General features: G+C 41.4%; 1 protein-coding gene across 1 annotated transcript; it reads left to right on the top strand.

The window, feature by feature from the left end:
* Positions 1-688: 688 nt before the first annotated feature.
* ccdc18 (coiled-coil domain containing 18) lies at positions 689-14,475 on the top strand. Its single transcript, XM_082513470.1, has 25 exons — positions 689-1,172; positions 1,299-1,390; positions 1,792-1,928; positions 2,183-2,289; positions 3,409-3,537; positions 3,735-3,831; positions 3,928-4,049; positions 4,205-4,484; positions 4,650-4,737; positions 5,194-5,411; positions 5,684-5,794; positions 5,884-6,015; positions 6,171-6,305; positions 6,457-6,534; positions 6,648-6,764; positions 6,859-7,026; positions 7,412-7,554; positions 7,947-8,110; positions 8,220-8,433; positions 8,561-8,660; positions 8,773-8,910; positions 10,922-11,050; positions 11,586-11,723; positions 12,549-12,992; positions 13,086-14,475. The coding sequence occupies exons 3-25, from the start codon at positions 1,794-1,796 to the stop codon at positions 13,836-13,838; spliced, it is 4,140 nt and encodes a 1,379-aa protein (XP_082369596.1). The 5' UTR covers positions 689-1,172; positions 1,299-1,390; positions 1,792-1,793; the 3' UTR covers positions 13,839-14,475.
* Positions 14,476-21,239: the final 6,764 nt, after the last annotated feature.

Raw genomic sequence — 21,239 nt, 5'->3', positions numbered from 1 at the left:
TACTTGGAATATACCCAAGGGAATTTAAGCAACCGGAAAAACAAACTAAATTACTGGACTATGGACCACTTCAAGCCAGAAGAGCCATTGCACTATGTTGGAAGAGTATGGATGCTCCCGCTGCACAGGAGCCGTGAGAGCCAGGAACTTGTGAGTTGTGTATGTCCCATCAGGCAACATTCATACCTGCTCTGTTGGCAGTTCCTGTGAGAAGGAGAGGCCACAGTGGAGCTGCCAAGGGGCAAGTCGCAATCAGTTTTTGGCAGTGACTTTTATATAACCTTTATTTATGCAGTTTAAAAAATCTCATTAACATTAAAAATGTATTTTGTAAGAGTAAGCTCGCCAAGAGGACAGCACAAATGGCAACAAATATTACAATGGTTCTGTAAAAATATTTTAAGTGGGGATAAAGGATTGGTTATAATGTAAGTACAATACACAGAATTGTAAAGATACAACTATATTCAACTAATTCTATATATAACCCCTTTGTAAACCCTGTTCACCGAAGTCTATTTACGAACATACGTAAAGATATTACACAGAAAAAATACACAGAAACATTGGAAATCAGTTTTTGGCAGGCAATCACTTTTTGGCACACCACACGCGCCGTTGTTCGCGGCTATCCCTCTTCACCAATCAATTCACAGGCAACTCAGTATTACCCAATAGCAAGGTTGGTTGTTAGTTGTAGGCGGAGACTAGGAATTACAAACTGTTTTGGATACCTTCTCCTTCATTGCAACTGCATAGGGTAACGTGTAAAGATTTGTCACAGTAGAAACGATAAATGCGTATGATATGCTTTTATAGCGTAAGAACAATAAAAAGTAAATTTTTAGTTGAAAGGTTAATGCTGCCTGTGGGTCGTTTGGTGGCTTTTTGCTGTGAAAACAGTGATAAGGTTGAGGAGTTGGCCACCTGTTGATCCATCGAGCAACACTGTTTACATTTAGCGAGCGTAGTTGTTCTGGTGTAGCCTCGGATACTTAAAACATAGCCACATGCTGATGAAGTTAAAGGTCTTCTGGAGCTTTTCAACCGTTCACACAAGCGGTAAATGTTGCTTCAGCGCCGGAAAGCTAAATATGCACCCGGTAATAGTCTGATGTTTGACATCAAAGAGCTAATCGGTTTGAGGGAGCTCAGCCTACACAGAAGCTGAGGTGAGTAATCACAGAGACCCAAACTGTAGCTGGTGTTTTTTGTAACAGAAACCTGCAAATATGTAGTATGATTCTGTTTTCGAGCCGTCCACCCTCTTCTCTTGGTTTCCTCTCGCTGGTCTGCAGTCAGTCAGATGGCCGTGGTGATGAACAGGTTCAGTCCTGGCTGCCTGATGTTATAATATCTTGTGGGACGGCTGAGAGACGGATTTTTGCTGGTAGGTCCAACCTCCTCCAAGTCAAAGGTAAAGGGCAATGGAGTTATTTCTGAGTGAAACACTAAGAAAAAAAGTGTTTGAATATCATTTACACATTATCTGTCACATCGGACTATGTTACATGCTGTATAAAGGTATGCACGTCCATGAATTCGGTAATTGTTCCCTCAAATGAGAGAAACTATTTTGGTGGGCTAGTTTTGTTTGCATAAAGGGTGACTACCCAGGTGTGGGCTGGTTAGTGGTCTATATTTTCTATACACATAAAACTGAGTAAGTTGTTCAAAAAATGAGCAGATCTAGTGTTACATAGCAGCTCTAGGGTAAAAAAAATAAACGTTTCTCATCCACTCCTGTGTCATGCCTTTGTTTGTCATCATCATTCAACACTTGTTCTGTAGAGATGGAGTCCATTTCTGCTTCGAGGAAGAAGGTTGGCTGTGTGCGGCAGGAAAACGCCTGTCTGACTCTGCAGGATGAGCAGCTCATCAGTGACCTGGATGCAATGCAGTATGAAATGGCTACCTCCAAATCTCAGGTATGATATTACACATGTGATTTTTAATTTTATTATTATTTTTAAGTGGAGCTTGTTAAATCTTTAAAGACTGTGGGTTAGTCTGCTGCAGATCCCTCTACAACCGTGCCAAACACCTCCATTTGACCAAGCAACAGTGTTAAATTAGTGTTAGATTTCAGTGTTTTTTTCTTGAAATGTCAAATATGATATGACAAGTCTCCCGTAATAACTAGCAGAAAGTGTACACATGGGTTATCTGTGTTCTTTTGCAGGTCTACCTCAGGGGCCCTAGGGCTGGGGTTCACAACAATGTGGTGGTCATGAGTGAACAGATTCGTCAGCTTGAAGCGGAGCTGGAGGCTCAGGCCAAAGAACTTAAGTATGTCATTGACTGAAATATCCACAAGGTTTTTATTCTTAACAGAACATAAAAAAACATAGCTCAAGCATTTAAAGTGATTTTTATGAAAAATATTAGCTCATTTTGAATTTGATGGCAGCAGCACATCTGAAAAAATTTGGAATGCGTGCAACAAATGGGTGGAGAAGTAAGTGGTACTGAAAAGAAACATCTGGAGGAACATTTTACAATCAGTTTAGTTGGGAGCAGGTGTGTAACATGATTGGGCATAAAAAGAGAGGCTGAGGTTCACCAGTCTGAAAAAAACAAAACAAAACAAAAACATAATCTACAAATTGTGGAGGAATTTCAGAATAATGTTCCTTAATGTAAAGTTGCGAGACTGCGAATATTTCATCAAATGGACTAACGAAAAGTGGAAAACTGTTTGTGGTCAGGTAAAGCCATCAAAAGGCATCTTTGAATGCCTGGAGGTGGATCAGAGGCTGTGAAATTAACAGCTTGCACATCTGCAAAGGCACCGTCAGTGCTGAAAGGTGTATATACAGGTTGTAGAGCAACATATGCTCCCATCTAGAAGGGAAGGCCTTGCATATTTCAGGAGACATTTGGAGCATCATGAAATGAAAACTATAACAAATTGGAACAGGCAAAGATGGGAACAAACAGGACAACATTCCTCTCCCAAAAGTCCAGCTGGTCTCCTTAGTTTCCAGATGTTTCCAGACTGTTGTTAAAGAAGGGGGTTGCTACACAGTGGTACACATGACCATGTCCCAAGTTTTTATTTAGACATACTGCTGCCATCAAATTCAAAATGAGTTAATATTTTTCTCAAATATGTAGATTTTCTCAGTTTAAAGATTTAATTTGTTTTTTATTGTTAATAAAATAGAATATGGGTTTATAAGTATGCAAATCATTGCATTCTGTTTCTATTTACTTTTGAGTAAGTCAAGCTGGAACCTTTCAGTTTCTTTAAAAAGGTCCCCAAAAGATCAAGTTCACTCTGGGTGGAAATGTGGCTCTTTATTCGAGCTTTTCAAGATGTACTTATTACGTTTGCCTTTTGTTTCTTGAAACTGTGCCTTTAATTTTGGCATTAATAGCATAACCTGTATTGTCTGTGTTTCCCAGGGCAGCAGAGCTGAGGGCAGAGTGTTGTCAGGAAGCTGCAGCTCACAGCGACATTGTGGTAGCGACTCTTACTGAAGAGCTGAGCACACTCAGGGAGGAGCTGGAAAAGAAGACGGCGTTAGGAAAACGGTGGGCTTATATCCAGGCTCAGCTCTGCTCATGATTTCAATCAGTACAGTTTAAAGTATGAGTGAAAATAAAAGAAAACAATCTGGTACAGTGTGTTTTGTCTGTATGACTGTCTGTATTGGGCATCACATTTTCTTATGTTTAGTTGAATTATTTACTGTATTTTACTAACGCATGTGCAACACCATGGCTTGCAGGGCAGAGCAACAGAGGAATCAAGCACTTGAAAATGCAGAGAAGCTCAAAGAAGCCTTCAAAGATTATAAGGCTACAATTTCCATTAAGCTTAAAAGGGTGTGTTTATTGAAATATTGATTGATTTAAACTAAAAAACACAGTTTTACTTGCATGTTAACATCAGAAATATATGTTTTGGTTTGTGGTTTTCAGGTGATGGAGAGTGAAAACAAACTAAAAGGAAGTCTCATAGAGTGTGACCGAGAGAAAGAGGAGCTGGAGATGAAGTGCACTGAGCTGGAGAGACAGAAGGCAGAACACAGACAGACAATTAGGTACTTTTAATTTAACTGCATCGTTATGTAGTTCTTTGATTGCTCGCAGGATTTCTAATAATCATAAAAGGGATGATTTTGTCTTTTATAAGGAAATTTCTGTGTGCTTGCATAGCATGTTTAATCTGCATAGTTTCTCCTCGTCTATCTCGCAGTCAGCTGACGGAGGAGGTGAAACAGTTTAAGGCTGCGGCCGCTCGCCTCCAAGCCCAAATTGAAGAGGCTGGACATAAAGCTTCGCACCTGGAGCGGCAGCTTATGGAGCGAGGTGCAGAGTGCAGGGATGTGGCCTCTTTGCGGAGGGAACTGGAAGACCTGCGGGCTGTGACCCACAGCCAGGAGCAGAAGGTCGCCCAGAGCCAGAAAGAGGCTCAGCTGAGCCAGACAGAGCTGGCCGGCTTGGAGGCCATACTGTCCCTGCTGCATCTGCGGGAGGTGGGGAGACGTCTGTGTGTCGTTTGTGTTCTTACCCAGTTTTTGAATCAAGGTTGTGCTACGTGATTATTTTATTTGCTTCCTCAAAACAAGCTGCCCTTTATGGCTGATCGTGCAAAGCAAAGACATGGTTACTGTTGTCACACTTTTTTTTTCCTCTTAAAGGGTACTTTGGGTCAAATCTGTGCCAGTCCTTGCATGTTGCCCCCAGTGGACTATACGGGAGCTGCACACCTGATGAAGCTAAAGCCAGGTAGGCTCAATCAGATTAATCAGTTCATACTTGCAACATACTCTTCATCTTCTTTTTTTCAAACTGAAAGGGAAATTATTTGTTGATTACTAACAGTTTATTTCTTTGCACTTTGTGTATGTAGTTTAAAATGCAAGAGTTTAAAACCAGCCTCTGAAATTATTTAATCTAAAAAATAAAAAGAGTAAAGCTTGTGGGTGTAGTGAAGGAGGACATGCAGAGAGGAGAGGATGCTAGGGTTTAGGATGAGATGGAGCCAGTTCACTGTGGTGAACCCTTAAAGGGAGTGACTAAAAACAAAGTATAATGAATAAATTATGAACTAGTTAATGATTTGATGTTTTAAAAGGAATGTAAAGTTAAAAATAAATTCCAATATCTATCCATAAAAATGCCTAAAAAAAACAGAAAAAAGAAAAATGCATCAACTGCAGTCCTCTCTGTTAATCCCGGCAGGTGAGGGCTACCAGCAGCTCACGCGAGTGCTGCAGTCAAAGGAAGCTGAGCGGCTGAAACAGAGCAACCTGATCGAGCGGCTTCAGGATCGTCTGAGCAGGGCCCAGGAGGAAATCTCCTCCCTGCAGAGCTCCATGGCCCAGAGAGCCTCCCACTACCAGAGCCTCCACACAGAGCTGCTGGACAAACTCAAACAAGCCACAGACACAGAGAAAGAGGTAACACACTTTTTCTTATGTTTCCACACACACCAGTGCTAACAGCAGTGTAGCACATACAGTATTATTTCTACTTACAGATTTTTTTTATTGGAACAACTCAAGCCAAATGTACCAAAGGGTACAGTATAGTATTTTATAGTATAGTATTTTAGGTAATAAATCACTAGATTGTAAAGTGTACAGCGAGTTTTATAGCTCAGTAAGCTTTTGTTCCAAGTTTCAAAAGTCATGACTGTTACTTACAGATTAACTGTCTCTGTTGAACTCAGTTAAAGAAGAAGAAGGCACGAGTTGCCGCACTGGAAAAGCAGTTACAGGAGAAGACTTCAGCCTACAGTCTGGCTGCACTGAAAAACACTGAGCTGGAGACTCAATTACAGGTACGCGGTTATGATTCAAATGTAGTTTTTCTACTTTTAGAAAGTCAACGGCAAATCACACTTTGGTTCTTTTTTCATTTTGATTAAAGGAGAAGACCAGCAGCGTCCAGCATTACCAGTCACTGCTGACCAAAAAGCAACGAGAGTATCAGCAGTCTCTGGAAAAGTGTCAGCAGTCTCATTCTCACCAATTCACAGAGCAGCAACAAAGAATACAAATGGTGATCTACAGCTTTGTCTTTTACCTCTGTATTATGAATTTAATCATACTGCGTAATATTAAATGTGCTGCAACCAAAGGGTAAAGAAGAGGAAAGATGGAGATAATCTGCACTGTAATATTCCTTGTAGTAAGATTATTTTCTATCTCCTGCAGCTGCAGTTGTCTCTGGAAGAGGTTCAGCCTCGGGTGGCAGAGATGGAGCAGGAGTTGAGTTCCCTCCAGAGGGAGCGAGACGAGGCTCAGAGAACAGCTCTGTTGCTGCAGAACTCTCTAGATCAGCTCACACAGGTCAGAACACTTGTAGCATAAGACCACAAATGCATCCTCTGTTTCAGAAGAAGACATGTAGACGGTAGAAGTCGGAGAACCATTTAATAGACATGCATCACAGTACATATGCTGTTTATGAATGAAAAACCTGAAATTATATTGTTTTCAGGAGAAGCAGGTGGAAGTCAGACAGAACGAGGAGTTTCTCCAGAGTTTCAAAGAGCAGGCAGCTCGCTCTGCAGCCAAGGTGTGTACAAATAACACTGCTAACAGATTTGGTTTACTGGACATGAACTTCTAGAACAAGCCAGGAATCAAACCACATCAACAACTGCAGTTACCAATTTGTTTCTACACCAGGTGTGTGAGCTGCAGTCGTCTCTGTCAGCATGCAGAAAAGAGATGAACTCATACCTGCAGCAGATAGAAGAGATGAAGAAGAACTACGAGACCGAGCTGGAGAGGAACAAGGAGAAGGTACAGTGTTGGTAACAATGCAGGAAAACTCATGCAAATTCATCCAAAACCCACTTCTGAGGCACATGTTCTCCACTCCTTCCCTACTTTTTAGGTGTCCTCTCTGCAGGAGAAGCTTCACAGCACCACTCTGGTTTGTCAGCGCTCCAGTGAGGAGAACCTGCAGCTGCAGCTTTCTCTCCAGCAGCAGCAGACCATGCTCACAGAGAGCAGCGCTCGAGTTTCTGAGCTGGAGGAGAGCCAAAGCCAGCTGCACAGGCAGGTGAGCTAAGACGGAGCAAAAACCTTCTCACTTAGAAGGTAAACTTGGGGAAAAATGCATTTTGCATACATGTTTTATTGTAATTTATGCTTTGTATTTATAAGTGGTACGTTTAGAGTTGTTGTCATATTTTTAGTTGAATGTATGGAAAATGCTAAAGATTACACAGCTTCAGAACACACAGAAAAGTGACTGTACCCGAATATTCAGACCTTTTCTTAGACACGTTTCATCGATAACTTTTATTTTTAAGTATCTTTTCTGATGCGTCTCCTGATTTATACGGCTTGTAAAACTGTAACAGTTTGCTGTTTATTTTTATTCATAGGGAATAACAATAATTCAAATCAAAGTGTATGTTGTTGTTGGTACTCTCTGCCTGCAGGTGTCGGGTCTGGAGCAGCAGCTGGAACGAGCCCGAGTGTCTCTGCAGGAAGAATTAAGCAAGAGACAGGAAGATAATCAGGTGAAGGAGAAGAAGCTGCGGGAGATAAACCAGCAGAATGAACGGCTCTCAGAGTCTGTGAGGTGAGCACAGCTAAAATAAGAGAAACTATAGCTCTAGTTTTAGTTATAAGAGCCATGTTTGCTTTTTAAAATGCAAAGCTTGGTATTATGGGCGTAACAGTCATTCGCTTTTGTAGCTGTTTAATGCAGTTTGTATGGAGGTTTGTTAAAGTTTCATTACAGTTCTCACTTTAAAAGGAGCAAGAAAATAAAAGCACTTTAAGAGTTTGAATCGAAAGAAATATTTGCTGAGCCAGTTTAGTTTCTAAAAATTCTGGAGGGTCTCCTACTCCCAAGACATGGACATCTTTCCAGCTGTGCTGAATTAAATCTTATAAAACTGCAAGTGTGCCTAATTTCTTGCAAGATAATGGTTTGTTTTTTTTTATTTGTGGGGTTTTTTTTGTCTGCAGACATCTCACATTAGAGGTGAAAAAGTGCAGGGAGGAGCTAGTGTCCAAGGAGTCAGAGCTGGAGCGTCTGAGGAAGGATGTCGGTGTTAAGACTTCTCAGATCAGCTGTATGGAGGAGAGCCTGCAGCACATAAAGAGCCAACTCATCAGCAAGAATGACATTGGTAAGATGTGTTTGTTTTTCTCCATAGGTTTTGTGGAATTCTTTTTATCTTGTTTAAATACTAGGAGCATTAACACAAACACAACTTAACAAACCTCTCACCCTCCTAGTTATGGATCTGGAGAAGGCGCTTAATCGTAGTGAGGCAGATCGGCGCAGCTGTTCTCAGAAAGTCGAAATCTTAGAGGGGCAGCTACAGATGGTGCAGAACGAGTTGGCTGACACTCTGAAGCAACTACAGGAACTCAAGGATGTTTTACAGAAAACCCAAAAGGTTTCAGATGAGCGGCAAGCCTCGGTGGAAAAACTGACTGTCCAGCTGAGGTGAGAGCATGGCGTCATGTGCTCAGATGAGATCTGTTTTGTGTATTTATCCAGAGAAAATAATTTGCTGTTTAACATTTAATAATGTCTTTTTATGCTGTAAGTATTTGTGTGTATGACTTTACAGGGAGACCCAAAGGGAGCTGGAGGAGAGAACTCACGAGGTTTTAGACATGGACAACGCCCTGAGGGAAAGACAGGGGGAGCTCCAACAGAGAGCAAAGCTGGTACATCCCAGACGCACACAAGCATAGCTGATGTACAGTTCATTTAATCCGTACCATAGTTTGCTGCCATGACTCATCATTTTCCTCTTTCTCGACATCCTGTTGTGTTCAGCTTGGTCAACTGGACGTGGCCATCAAAGAGCACAAGCAGGAGCTGGAGAGGAAGGTGGAGTCTCTGCAGCAGAGCCTGGAAGCCAGAGAGAGAGAGCTGAGGGACGCACAGAGGGAGCTCACTGACAGAAACATGAAGGTCAGAGCTCGGAGCAAGTGTGTCACTGGGTTTGCCTTGAGGGATATTTTTCAGTTGGACCGGCATTAGAAGAATGGGAAAATAGAATGAATGAACTGACAATGTTTTGTGTGCTTCTTCTCACTAAGAAAACAAAAAACAGAACGATGTTTACGTCCCTTTTTGCATCTTTCAGTCTTTTTGTGCTGCATATTTCATCAACTTGTTTGCAGCTAGATTAAACTGTAGGATATTTGGATATGGAGCAGCTTTAATATGAGATGTTAATCAAACACAGTCAGTTCCACGAATGTTTGCGTACCTTATGTTTGCATTTATCTTGTGTTGTTACTTCATAAATCTAATTTCCATGCTGTAGTCTGGGTAAACAGAAGCAGCTGCTCTGAAGAGATGTACAGATCTAGTTTAGAGTCAGTTATAGAGTTAGAAAATGAACTCATGATTGGTATGATTTAGATAACACACTGTGCTGATGTACAGTTTACATACACTAGTCATGGTAATTTGGGGATTTTAATGATTTTCTTGAACTGCTCTGGTTCCAGGATGGAGTGATCATACAACATACATCTTTAATGACTTCAAAGAACAAAATCGGGTGCACAGGTTTCAGTTTATTTTTCATTTTCTCTAATCCACACAAGGTCAAAAGTATACACACAGGCTCAAATAAATACATAGACTCACTAAAACATTTAATAAGTGGTTCCTGTCTTTGAACTTAACAAAGGCTTACCTTCTCATTAGTGATCATGATTGACCTCTGCTAGTTTCTCTTGTCCAGCATAAAATGGATTTGTGTGACAGGACTCATTGGATTGTAAATCAGAGAAGATCTAAGAAGGAGTATTGTAGATTTGCACAAGTTAAGAAGGTCTACACAACTGCTAATTCAGTTCAAACAATTGGAGGTAAATATAAGTTATTCAAACTTGTCAAGGTCTGGAAGAAGACCGAAACCATCACTCTCAGATGAGAGGAATTTGGTTTGGATGTTCAGGAACAACCCAGGAACCACCAAGGCTGATGCCTACTATGAACTGGAAACTGCTGGAACTTCAGGATAACACCTTCAAGCCCGACTGAAATTTGCAGCTGCCCACATAGACGAGTCAAATACCTTCTAGTCAGAAGAAACAGAGATTGAGACCACAATGATAAGAAGTATGTTTGGAGGAGTAAACTTGGAGCTAAGAACACTGTACCATCTCTCAAGCATGGTGGTGGTAGTATCATGCTGTGGAGCTGTTTTCCACCTGTGGTACTGGTTCATTGCTCAAAGTGAATGAAATAATGAAGAAGGAGGACTACCTCTAAGTTCTTCAACTTAACCTCAAATCAGCAGCTAGACAGATGAAACTTGGACAAAACAGGATGTCTCAACAGGACAATTACACCAAACTGAGATCAAAACTGGTTTTGAAATGGATAAAGTGGGCTAGCATTAAGCTTGCCTTCCCCATCCCCCAAACTAAAACCTGTTAGAAAAAGTTGTGGACAATATTTAAAGGCTGGATCAGTGCCAAGAAACCAACCTCAATTTCAATGAACTCTACCAATTTTGCCCAAAAGCGTTGTTAAATATTCACCCAGTATTATGCCAGAAGCTTGCTGGTTACTGCCAAGAGTGTCTGGTCAAAGTGCAACATGGGGGCATTTAACCAAATAATAATGGGGATGAAAGTATATATTTGAGTCTGTATTTATACTTTTGACCTAATTTGGATCAAAGAAAATCCACATAAAATTCAAACTTGTGTGCTCACTTTTTATTTTTAAAGTTATTAAAGAATGTCTGCTGTACAGCTGTTAAGCAATGTGGTTGAAAAATTTGGGTGCACTTAAGTTTTGTGCTGGTGCGCCTAAGAAAAAAAGGCGCACCAGTGCAACCGTGGCAAAAAGTTAGTCCAGAGCCCTGTACAGTCATTCGACATTCATGCCAATGATGAGTGCATGTAAACTTTTGACCACAACTTTGTCTTTTTGCATATGTGTGTGTTTGTGTTGTCAGGAGTCTCAGGAGCTGTTTGCATGTCAGCAGAAACTTCAGAAAGTTCTCAAAGAGCTTGAAGAAACTCAGGGTCACTGTGAGGGTCTGAGCAGAGAGCTGGATGCCTCCAAGCTGCAGACCAAAGAGACGGTATCGTCAAAACACTGTTTGTTTCTTGATCATATTAGATCCATTAGCTTTGCCTGCATGTCCCTGTGTAAGGTAATAGTGGGTGGGGGTGTTCAAACTGTCACTTAGTGAGACCTGAGAGCAGCTCGCTGGTCTGCCACTGAGCAATCTTGATGCTCATGCTCAGTGTGTTCACTGCTATCAGCAGGAAGCATCAGTGACATTCATTAAGTAATTAATGACATTACAGGATTTCTCCTGGTGCAGAATCGGCCTTTAGGGAATGAAGCATGATTGGTTTGGATTAAACAACAGGGGTCTTAAGGCCTCCTGCCTTAACTTCTGTTAAAATCAATATACCATACTTAACAGAGGTCTACTTGTTTTCCTCTTCTTTCTTGCTATTTATAAAGTATGCTGGAGTTCATGAGTGACTGAATTAAAGGCCACTGATTTTCCTTTGGTGGCAGAACAAATTATATTTATGCAGGAAAAACCCTCTTCTTCATGTTGTACATCTGTTTCTATCATTAATTTGGCTGTGGTGTGTGTGCAGGAGGCCCAGCTGTGTGCCGTAGAGGAGGAGCTGACTCTGAAGGAGGCGCGCTGGCTGCAGTCGGAGGACAGGGTTCAGGGCATGGTCACCGGCTTAGAGCAGGAGCTGGAGCTGGAGAGGGAGCAGCATAGCAAAGAGGTACTGTTGTCTCAAGACTGGTGACAGACTGCTCTGTTAACAGTAAACTAACTGTAGACTGTTCTAATGGGAAACCTCAACGTTGTGTGCCGTGTAGAGTTTGCCTTAGATCTGCTGATTTTAATTTAACTCAGGGTCCACAACACTTGATGGTGCACCTGATGTGTTTGCACCAAAGATAAAAAAACTAATAACTTAAATAATAAATCTTGAATTCCATGAAATGTACTTAATTTAATTTATGTGACACAAAGCCCAATCTATTATTTTGGCCTCTAAAATAATCTGTGTGACATTTGGATTTTATCTACCTCTTCAGTTTTCCAGAGAGTTGAGAAGTAAATTTCAGACACTTATTGTGGATTTATCCTAATAGAGCCCAAACTTCTTGGTCAGCACTATTTCTGTCAGCTTCCTGTCCGTGAGTCAGTATGTGTTTAAGCCTTTGTGGTTTTTCATGTTCTGTAGTCCTAAATATTGTTCCTGTTTCAGTCTGATTTGTTTTCCTCTTTTTTATTTATATTTGACTTTTACACGTCAGTGACGCCATATGATTTCCTTATTTTATAGTATCTTTTCTCATGTTACTTCATCTCTGTTACGCATAGCTGAGAACATGTTGGTTTTGCTTCTTTGTCTTTTTGCAACGTTTAGTGTGAGTTTATTAGAACACATCAAAACCACATCATGAAGCAGTCAAACAATAATGCTCATATTTATATTTCATATATCAGGTTCCATTTAACTAATTTATTTTAAACTTTCTGTCATTGGGGGGGAAAAAGCAGCACTTTTCTCACGCGTCTGTTTTCCCTCTGTTCCCAGCTGGAGTCTCTTCAGGAGACTCGAGGCCAGCTCCTCAAAGTCTCGGAGCAGATCTCCTCCACAATGCGCTCCTCTCAGGAACAGCTCACTGTTAAACTTCAGCAGAGCCAGACCCAGCTCGAAGAAGTCAGCGTCCGCTTTGATCAGACCAAAGCCCAGCTGGACCAAACTAAGACGGAGCTTGAGCACGCCTGGAAGCGAGCTACTCACCTCCAATCACAGTTAGACCAGAGCCAGACACAGCACCTTCAGAGCCAGACTCAGCTGGAACAGAGCAGGACTCTTTACGAGCAAACTAGAGCCCAGAACAGTCGTCTGCAGGCACAGCTGGAGCATCTCACTGCTGTGCTAAATCAAACCCGAGTCGAGGCTGCCCAGCTCCAGAGTCAGCTCCATGCCTCCGAGAAGTCCGTGGAGACCTCCAGTGATTCCCTCCTCATCAAGGTAGAGCTTTCTTTAGTCAGCATAATGAAAGTTGCATGTTGTAAGTTCTTTATGATAGTTTGTTTTTTAAGCTAATGTTCCCTGTTCTGGCAGGAGTCTGAGGTGGCTCGTCTCCAGGCCAGGATCTCCAGTTTGGGACGAGCTGCAGACCGACAACATCTGTACAATCACAGCACCTCTCTCTCTTCTCTGCACAAAGTCACAGACTCTCCCCAGCTCTGCCTCTCTGCTCCTTCCCCTGCATCCTCCCCCAAAAAGCTTCAGACGACTATCAGCTCTCCTCCTCATGCCCATTCCACACACCTAAGCTCCCCAACACATGCGCAGATGTGTTTATCACCCTCTGCTCGCTCAAACCTTAAACCCACCTCGGCTCTTCATCTCTCGGAGAGCCGACAAACGTGTGACTGGCTGCAGAGCAGCAGTATTGACTCCTCCTTGGACCTCCCTGAGAGCGTAAAAGCCACACTGAGAGAGGCTTTGAGTAAGCAACCATGGGAGTCTTTGTCACACTCAATTTCCTCTTTACCAGACACAGTGGACCACAGCTGGCAGGGCCTCAGTGCCTCAGATGCCACAGTAATCTCTGATAACTCCTTCAACCCGCTTACTTACATGGTGGACAGAGAAAGTGACAGAAATCCAGACGTGGAAGGCATCGTGATGGAGAGGGATGAAGGCAAGCTGCTCAGTGATTCGAGGAGGGAGTCTGTGAGCACTCTGGTGGGTCAGGAGGAACAGGCTGATATGAGTTCACTGACAGGCATGCTGAAGTTTGTCAATCAGACACTGGCCATGCAGGAAGATCCTTCTTTATGGAGATCCATAAACCTACCACATACATGACACCGCCTCAGGTTAAAACACTCATTTAACGGTGAGTTAGGTGGTCATTTACACTCACCAACATGCACAGTTCTTGCAAAATTTCACTTCTTTTTTTGCATCATTTGCTCTGTTCTGCTCGATGGGTTCGAGGGGTGGTGCGGGCAGCAAAAACAAACGGCCTCCCAGCTGTCGTCACATTTAAATTTAAATGTCACTGAGTCCTGATTGGTTCACATCACACTTTTTACCAAGCGACCAAAGACCACTGAAAAGCCGTGATGAAATGAAACCTGTGTCCCTGAATTATCTGCTCTGTTACAGGAAATTAAATTTTATTCAGGACAACATCACTATTACTAACAGGTCATCAAAGGTCATGAAACATAGACACTGAAGGAGGCTTTATAGAGAGAAGGTGCTAATGATGGATGTTAATTTTTGTTTTTAGAGGGACGTCAGAGAGGAGGAGAGTCGTTTTGCATTTCTGTTGTTTAAATAGGTTTCTGCATTCATCAACATTATTATTAAGATGACCACTACTATAGCAGACTGTGATGTTTTATTCCAAATTGTAGCATTCTTGTTTCATGTACTTTTTTATTATAACCAATATTTATGTGTTCTTAAATAAGCTAATTTAATTAAAGAGTTTTATATAAAACACTTTGTGATTCTCAGTTATTCTTCTGAGAGCTGGTTTTGTTTGCTTATTCCCATGTAGTTGGTGACTGTGGGGTCATGTTACCAGAGCAACTGCTTGTTTTGTGTCCAGAAGAGAACAATTTCTGGCTCAGACTGATTTGAGCGGGGGTGGGGCTCAAGCTGGTTAAACTGCCTTTTGCACTTCTGTGGTTACGTAACACAAACTGGAGCAACGATCAGCCTTCATTGAGTTTTGGGATCAGCTTTTACCAATTTACAATCAAAATCGCTGAATTCAGGTATATAAAATTCAGCCCCCATGCATGCTGACTCCTACAAACATTTGTGGGACACTCTCAGGAGCTCAGTTAATTACAGCGTGGTACCATGATAGGATGCCACCTGTGCAACAAGTGCAGTCATGAAATTTCCCCATACTAGATATTCCACAGTCAGCTGTTAATGATATTATAACAAAGTGAAAGTCACTGGGAATGACAGCTACCCAGCCTCAAATTGGTAGTCCAAGTGAAATCACAGAACAGGGCCAGCACAGAGGTCACCATCTTTCACTAATTAATCGCTACAGACCTCGAAAGCACAAGAACAGAGTGTCGTGAGCTTCGTGGAATGAGTTTCGATGGTCGAGAAGCTTCATCTACGCCTTACATCGCCGAGCACAATGCAAAGTGTTGCAGAGGTGTAAAGCACGCTGTCACTGGACTCCAGAGCAGTGGAGACGTGCTCTGTGAAGTGATGAATTAACTCATCTGATGGATGAGTCCGGGTTTGTCGGTTACCAGGGAAACGGTCCTTGTCAGGCTGCATTGTGCCAAGTGTAAAGTTTGGTGGAGGGGGGATTATAGTGTAGGGATGTTTTTCAGGAGTTGGGGTCAGGCCCTTAGTTCCAGTGGAAGGAACTGGTTCAGCATACCAAGACATTTTGGACATTTTCATGTTCCCAACGCTTCCCAGGGGAGTTCAAACTATTATAGTTGCAAAGATTGAGCTGACGTCATATTAAACCCTATGGATTATGGCATGTCAAATTCATACACATGTGAAAGCAGACAAGTGAATATTTTTGATAATAATTTGTGTATGATATTTTGAACATTTGTTAGCAAATGTGTATAGATGTGAGAAAATAACAGCACCACACCTTTAAAGCAAGTTGATACAGCTCAACAAAAGACTGGAAAAGTAAGTAGTAGGAGACAACGTTCAGATCAGGCATGCCGTTCCTCCCAACCACGCCCCTCCACGACCAGTGTTTAAGACTGCCAGGTGGAGCACCCTCCAGCACCCCATGCTGTGACTCCAAGAAGGCTGGGCACTCTGAACTGTCGTTTATGTGAATGTGATTTGCATTGAAAACATAAATAAAAGCATAAACTCAAAATGGGTGCTACAGAAAGCATGAAGAATAATAAGTATGATAAGTAACCATAAGCATGAGAAATTCAGAATCTAAATCAGTGGAGCACACACCTAGTGTTCATTAAACATAACACACAGCAACAAACACTCCCAGAAAATAATTGACAACCCAGTTTCTAAGAATCACTTGTGAATGCAGATTCCCATGAATGCAACCGTCAAACAATGCGACAGTGCAGGCAGAAAATTAAACCGTAATGCAGAAACAGTGTGTGGAAAAAGTAAGCACGCGCTTACTGCTTCTACAGGAATTAAGAGGACAAGTAGCAGCTAGGTGCTGCTAATCCAATGCACTTGATTAACGTTATACAGCAACGTTATATGTTAAAGTACAGTTAGAAAAAGACTGAACAAAAATGGCTTGTTTGGAAGATTTGCCAGAAGAAAGTCTCTTTTCTCTAAAAGTAACCTCTCAGCACAGCTCAGGTTTGCAGAGTTGCATCTGAACAAACTACAAGACTTGTGGAACGAGGCCCTCTAGAGAGTAGACCAAACTGGAGACATCCATAATGCACAGCTCCATTTTTGGAGTAAACCGAACACAGCATATCAGCACAAACACCCCATACCAACTGTGATGCACGGCGGTGGAGGGGTGATGATTCAGGCTTTGTTTTGCAGCCACGGGACCTGAGCAACTTACAGTTATTGACCATTAGCTCCTCTGTATATCAAAGTATACTAACAGTCTGACAGCTAAAGCTTGACTAAAAGTGTTTCATGCAACAGAAGGTTTGTGGGAGTACCTTAAAAAACCTTTGCATAAATAGATGGCCACAAACCTCAATGAGCTTTAGCAACGCTATAAAGAAGTGCGGAAGTTCCTGAACAATGATGTGAGAGACAAATGAAGTCATACAGAAAACAAGCACTTAGTTGCTTAACTTTGCAGACGCTGTTTCCTCATTTCGGCTCAATTTGTATTAAGAAAAATAATTCTGCTATGTCCCAATACATAAAAAACTGAAACTGAATGAAGGTGCACTTTTGTTTTGCACTTATCTAGTAAGTCACTGCACTCTACACAGAATTAGTTCCACATACAGCCTCTCTTAAGATCATGTCCCATATTTTCTTTGTATAAATTAATGTTTATTTATAAATTTGAGAGATGCTGGTAGCAGAGCAACCCTAATGGTTTCTTCACTCAATGCGTTTGTGTTGATGGGAAAGCAAATATTTCCAGCATGTCAAACAATCACTTTGTGTTAAACACGACATTTCTTAGACAGATACCAGGAAAGCAAAATAATAGTCATATATTTCAGCCCAGTCTCGATGAGGTGTGCTCACTTGTTTCAGGTCATAAAAAAGTGTTTGCTATGTGGCAGGAGGACAGTCTGGTTTAATGACCACGGATGATTTCCGCCCTACATATGAGGCGTCGATGGACGCTGTGTATGTTTACTCTTCCTCACCACTGGCCAAGCTGTTTATCAGAGGCTTTCTCTTTGTGAGGGTATTGTGTGAGGTGTGTGTGTGTGTTTCTACTAGAGACAAAGACTACAACCATCTGATCAAACCAAGTTGCCTGTTCTCATGTAACAACAGGACTCAGAGATTCTGAATATAAGCTGGTGGATAATTTGAAGCTCAGCCTTTCTCAGCTGTATATATTTCAGAAGCTCCAGCCTTTCTGTTCTCTTTTTTTTTTGTTGAGCTCTTCTTAAGAACTCTGTTAGTCTAGAGGATGTGGTTCAGACTGGGGTCTGTTGCGTGCTATAAAGTCGAGCACTAGTTCCCTTGTGGAACTTTCTAAAACTGCTAAGTAGAAGTACATGCCAATTATGTCTTGCTCACATTACATAGATGAATATGTATGATTAATAAGAAAAGAAATCACACTTTTGTATGGAAATAGCTGGTGAGATTTCAAATGAATGACAACTACTTAAAGCACATTCTTGCTGACCTGATCTCTAATATTAAGGAACACAAGAAGCTGGGAAAATACCAAGGGTTGAGAGAGGAGATGGAGAATTTAATGAGCATGAATACAGAACCCAAATTAGTTTGCTGCTGTTGGTACACACCCAGTGCCCACAGCTACAAACACTCCCACAAAATAACTGACAGCCCAATTTCTAAGAATCAGAGCTCGAACTCTGCAAACCAAACTTGTTACTGCAGATTTCCACAAAGGCAACCATCCGATGACAATGCAAACAGATTTCCCACGGGTGTACACAGGCTTACCATTTTCTCTCCTGACTATACTGTGTTCCATCAGTGAAGGCTGCCCTACACTTACAGCCATAATATTTTCAGTGTTTTACCTCCTGGCTTCATGTATAATGCATTTACATGATATGGTGCTCAGTAAGCGTGAGCAGATATGGGGAGATTGCTGATGCCTCCATCTTCAAAGTTATAGAGTAGTTTCTTGTTAGCAATTGAATGTTTTTACATTACTTTTACTAGTGTACTAACAGTATTGTGCATTTCTTGACAAGTGGAAGGCCAAGAAGAAGATGGAGCATTAAAAAAGTCTACCAAAGAACTGACACAGGACCTGAGAAAGGCATCTGGCGCTTCAATTAATCCGTCTACTGTTCACTGAAGCCTCGTCAGAAATAGTCTCAGTGGAAGGGTGGCTATCAAGAAGCCATTCTTAAGGAAGAAAAATGGGGAAAAGGATGAGGTTTGACAAATAACACAAGAACTGGACTAAACCTGTGGCATCAGGTTTAGTCCAAATCGGACATTTTTGGTTTAAATCATTGTCAATATGTTTGCATGTAGGGGAGAGCTACATCAGTGTCTGCAGCCATCTGTAAAACATGGCGGAGGCTGTTTAATGGATAGGCGCTGCATTTCAAACTGTGGTGTTGGAGATCTTGTCAAAATTGATGCAATTCTGAACACAGAAATGTGCAGATTTTGACCCACCATCTGGAAAACCTCAAACACTCTTCCAATCAAGTAAAAGCAAATCTGGATAAATAACACATATTGGAACAGCATCAGTCATGGATTGACCTCCCTAGAGCCCGGACCTCAACATTATTGAAGCAGTGTGGGATCAAATACAGGCCATTTACCATTCATCTTGACAGAGAACAGAACAAAAGGCAGCCAACATCCAAAGAAGAGCTTCAAGAAGCCTGGAGAACTCTTCCTGAAGACTTCTTAAAGAAATTAAGCTGACTAAGAGAGTTCAGGCTGTGCTGAAGAATAAAGATGGTCTTTCAAGCTTGTTAGAATTGTACAAACTCTGTTTTTCTTTTATAAACTGTGTTTCCATGAATGTTTGCACATGTTTTAATAGATTTATGCATCTATTTTTCTAGGAAAATATAAAAACAACAACTATACTTTTGCACAGTATAGTGCCTGACTGAGTTTGCACAAACAGTCATAAGAAAACCTTTGCAACGCTAGAGACCTGTATGCCAGGGTTAACCACAGAGATTTGCACGAACACAGGCTGTCTGTTTGGCACACGAGTTTAACCACAGAAGGCAAGACACTGGTTAACAGCGTTTATCAGGTAGAACACACTGAACTGTGCACTGCAGACTACAATAAAGTAATAATCCTGTTGTTTAGAAATACTAGATCCTTGTTTGCTCGTTGTCACATCAGGATGTTGGCTCTGTGGGTTGTTCTGCTTTTATCGGGCACTGAAGGTGAAGCAGAGCTGCAGGCTAACAAGATTAATAAGAAAATAAGGTTTGAGTTCCTGTTTCTGTTCTATCTGCTCAGACCACATTTCAGCTGTGTTCTCATGGACCTCACGTGTAGCAGTGCTTTGTCACCAGGTGGGGGATTGTCATGTGACTACATATGGAGGAAAAACAACTATTTGTGGTTGACGCTGCTGAAAGGTTATTGTCATCTCCTTTGACAGCCCTCCACAGTCACCGAGCTGCAATTTACTGGCTTCTCCCTCATTCAGCTAAACCTTTACACAGAAGGAGTGGTACTAGAGAGGTTTCCTAGTTACTTATTTATGACAATTCAGGTTTTCAGACATTTGGCTCTGTGCCTGTAGCAGCTTTGGTTTGGCCGACGCACACTGTTGACTATTTAGTTCCTGCTATGTCAGAAGCAACTCAAATGTGTTGGCAGAGGGAAAACTAAGAACCAGTTATAAATAAATACAGTGTGGAAACTGGTTTTGAAAAACATTAGGCATGATTTTCCAGGTTTTGCACAGTCTCTGAGGCTGTTTACACATGAACCTTCCTGTGTCCAACGAGTGTCAGGATAACAATCTGTCATGGTTCTGGGTTTTTGTAGAGTATTAGGTTTTTTATGATTTCATTTCTTTTGGTTCTTTTTGATTTCATTTTTTTTATTACTTGTTGTGTTTCTAGTTTCCCTCTGTCTTTCACATTTTGTTCAAGAGTTTTTACAAAAATTTTATTAACTTTATTAATACCTCGCCATTTTTAGAGACTCAAAATGCATTAGACAAAGTAAAAAAGTCTTAAATGTGAGGATTGTTTTTAAGTACTTAATGAAAAATCCTTCATAGTCAGTGACTGCCTGAAATCTAGCCATGGACATCACCAAATGCTGTGTTTCCTCCTCTTGAGATGTTCTGTTAGGCCTTTACTTCAGGCATCTTTAGCTGCTGCAGGCTCTGCTGGGTTCAAGAACAGCCTGATTCTTTGCACTGAGAGACTTGGGTTACTTTGCAGCATGATTTGGGTCCTTATCCATTTGCACTATGATGTGATATCTGATCAGTTTTGCAGCATTTTGTCTAAATCTGAGCAGAAAGTATAGCCCCGTACATTTCACACACCGTCCTGCTACTTGTACCAGCAGTCGCATAATCAATAGTCACTGATGATCGTATTTCACCGGTGGCCATACATACATGTGCCAAGACTCTGCTGCCACCATGTCTGACAGATAATGTGACAGACTTCAGATTATAAGATTTTTGTCCTTCTTCATACCTTTCTCTTCCCATCATTCCCATCGTTTACCTTGGTTTCGTCTAAATTCAAATTGATTTTAAACTTAGATGTTAGCTGTTGTGAAGGTGTTTTTCTTAGTCCACATTTCAATCACATCTTGATTGTCTGATGTGCCTCTGTTCAGAGACAAAATTGCAAAACAAGCAAGCAAGCAAGCAAGCAAGCAAGCAAGCAAACAAACAAACAAACAAACAGTGCTTTTGTCAAACAAATTATGGAGCTAACTGTATTTCAACTGTATTTCCAGATTTGTGTCACCTTTTGCATTTTGAAGTTTTTGCATCAGTCAGTTCTTGGTCTTTTGGTCTGCCTCTGTGTCTTGCATTTGGGTCGAATAAAATCCACCTACTACCATGTTATCTTTTATTTGATTAATAGATACATACATAAAAGCCCATAAATGATT

This window comes from Aulonocara stuartgranti (genome assembly GCF_965226115.1).
Source record: "Aulonocara stuartgranti genome assembly, chromosome: 18".
Taxonomy (NCBI): Eukaryota; Metazoa; Chordata; class Actinopteri; order Cichliformes; family Cichlidae; genus Aulonocara; species Aulonocara stuartgranti.
This window is presented reverse-complemented; position numbering and strand designations above follow the sequence as displayed.

Coding starts and splice junctions, on each gene's coding strand:
- ccdc18 (XM_082513470.1), top strand. CDS start 1,794: ATGGAGTCCATTTCTGCTTCGAGGAAGAAGGTTGGCTGTGTGCGGCAG. Junction 3,538..3,734: donor AAGACGGCGTTAGGAAAACG/GTGGGCTTATAT, acceptor CATGGCTTGCAG/GGCAGAGCAACAGAGGAATC. Junction 4,485..4,649: donor CCCTGCTGCATCTGCGGGAG/GTGGGGAGACGT, acceptor TTCCTCTTAAAG/GGTACTTTGGGTCAAATCTG.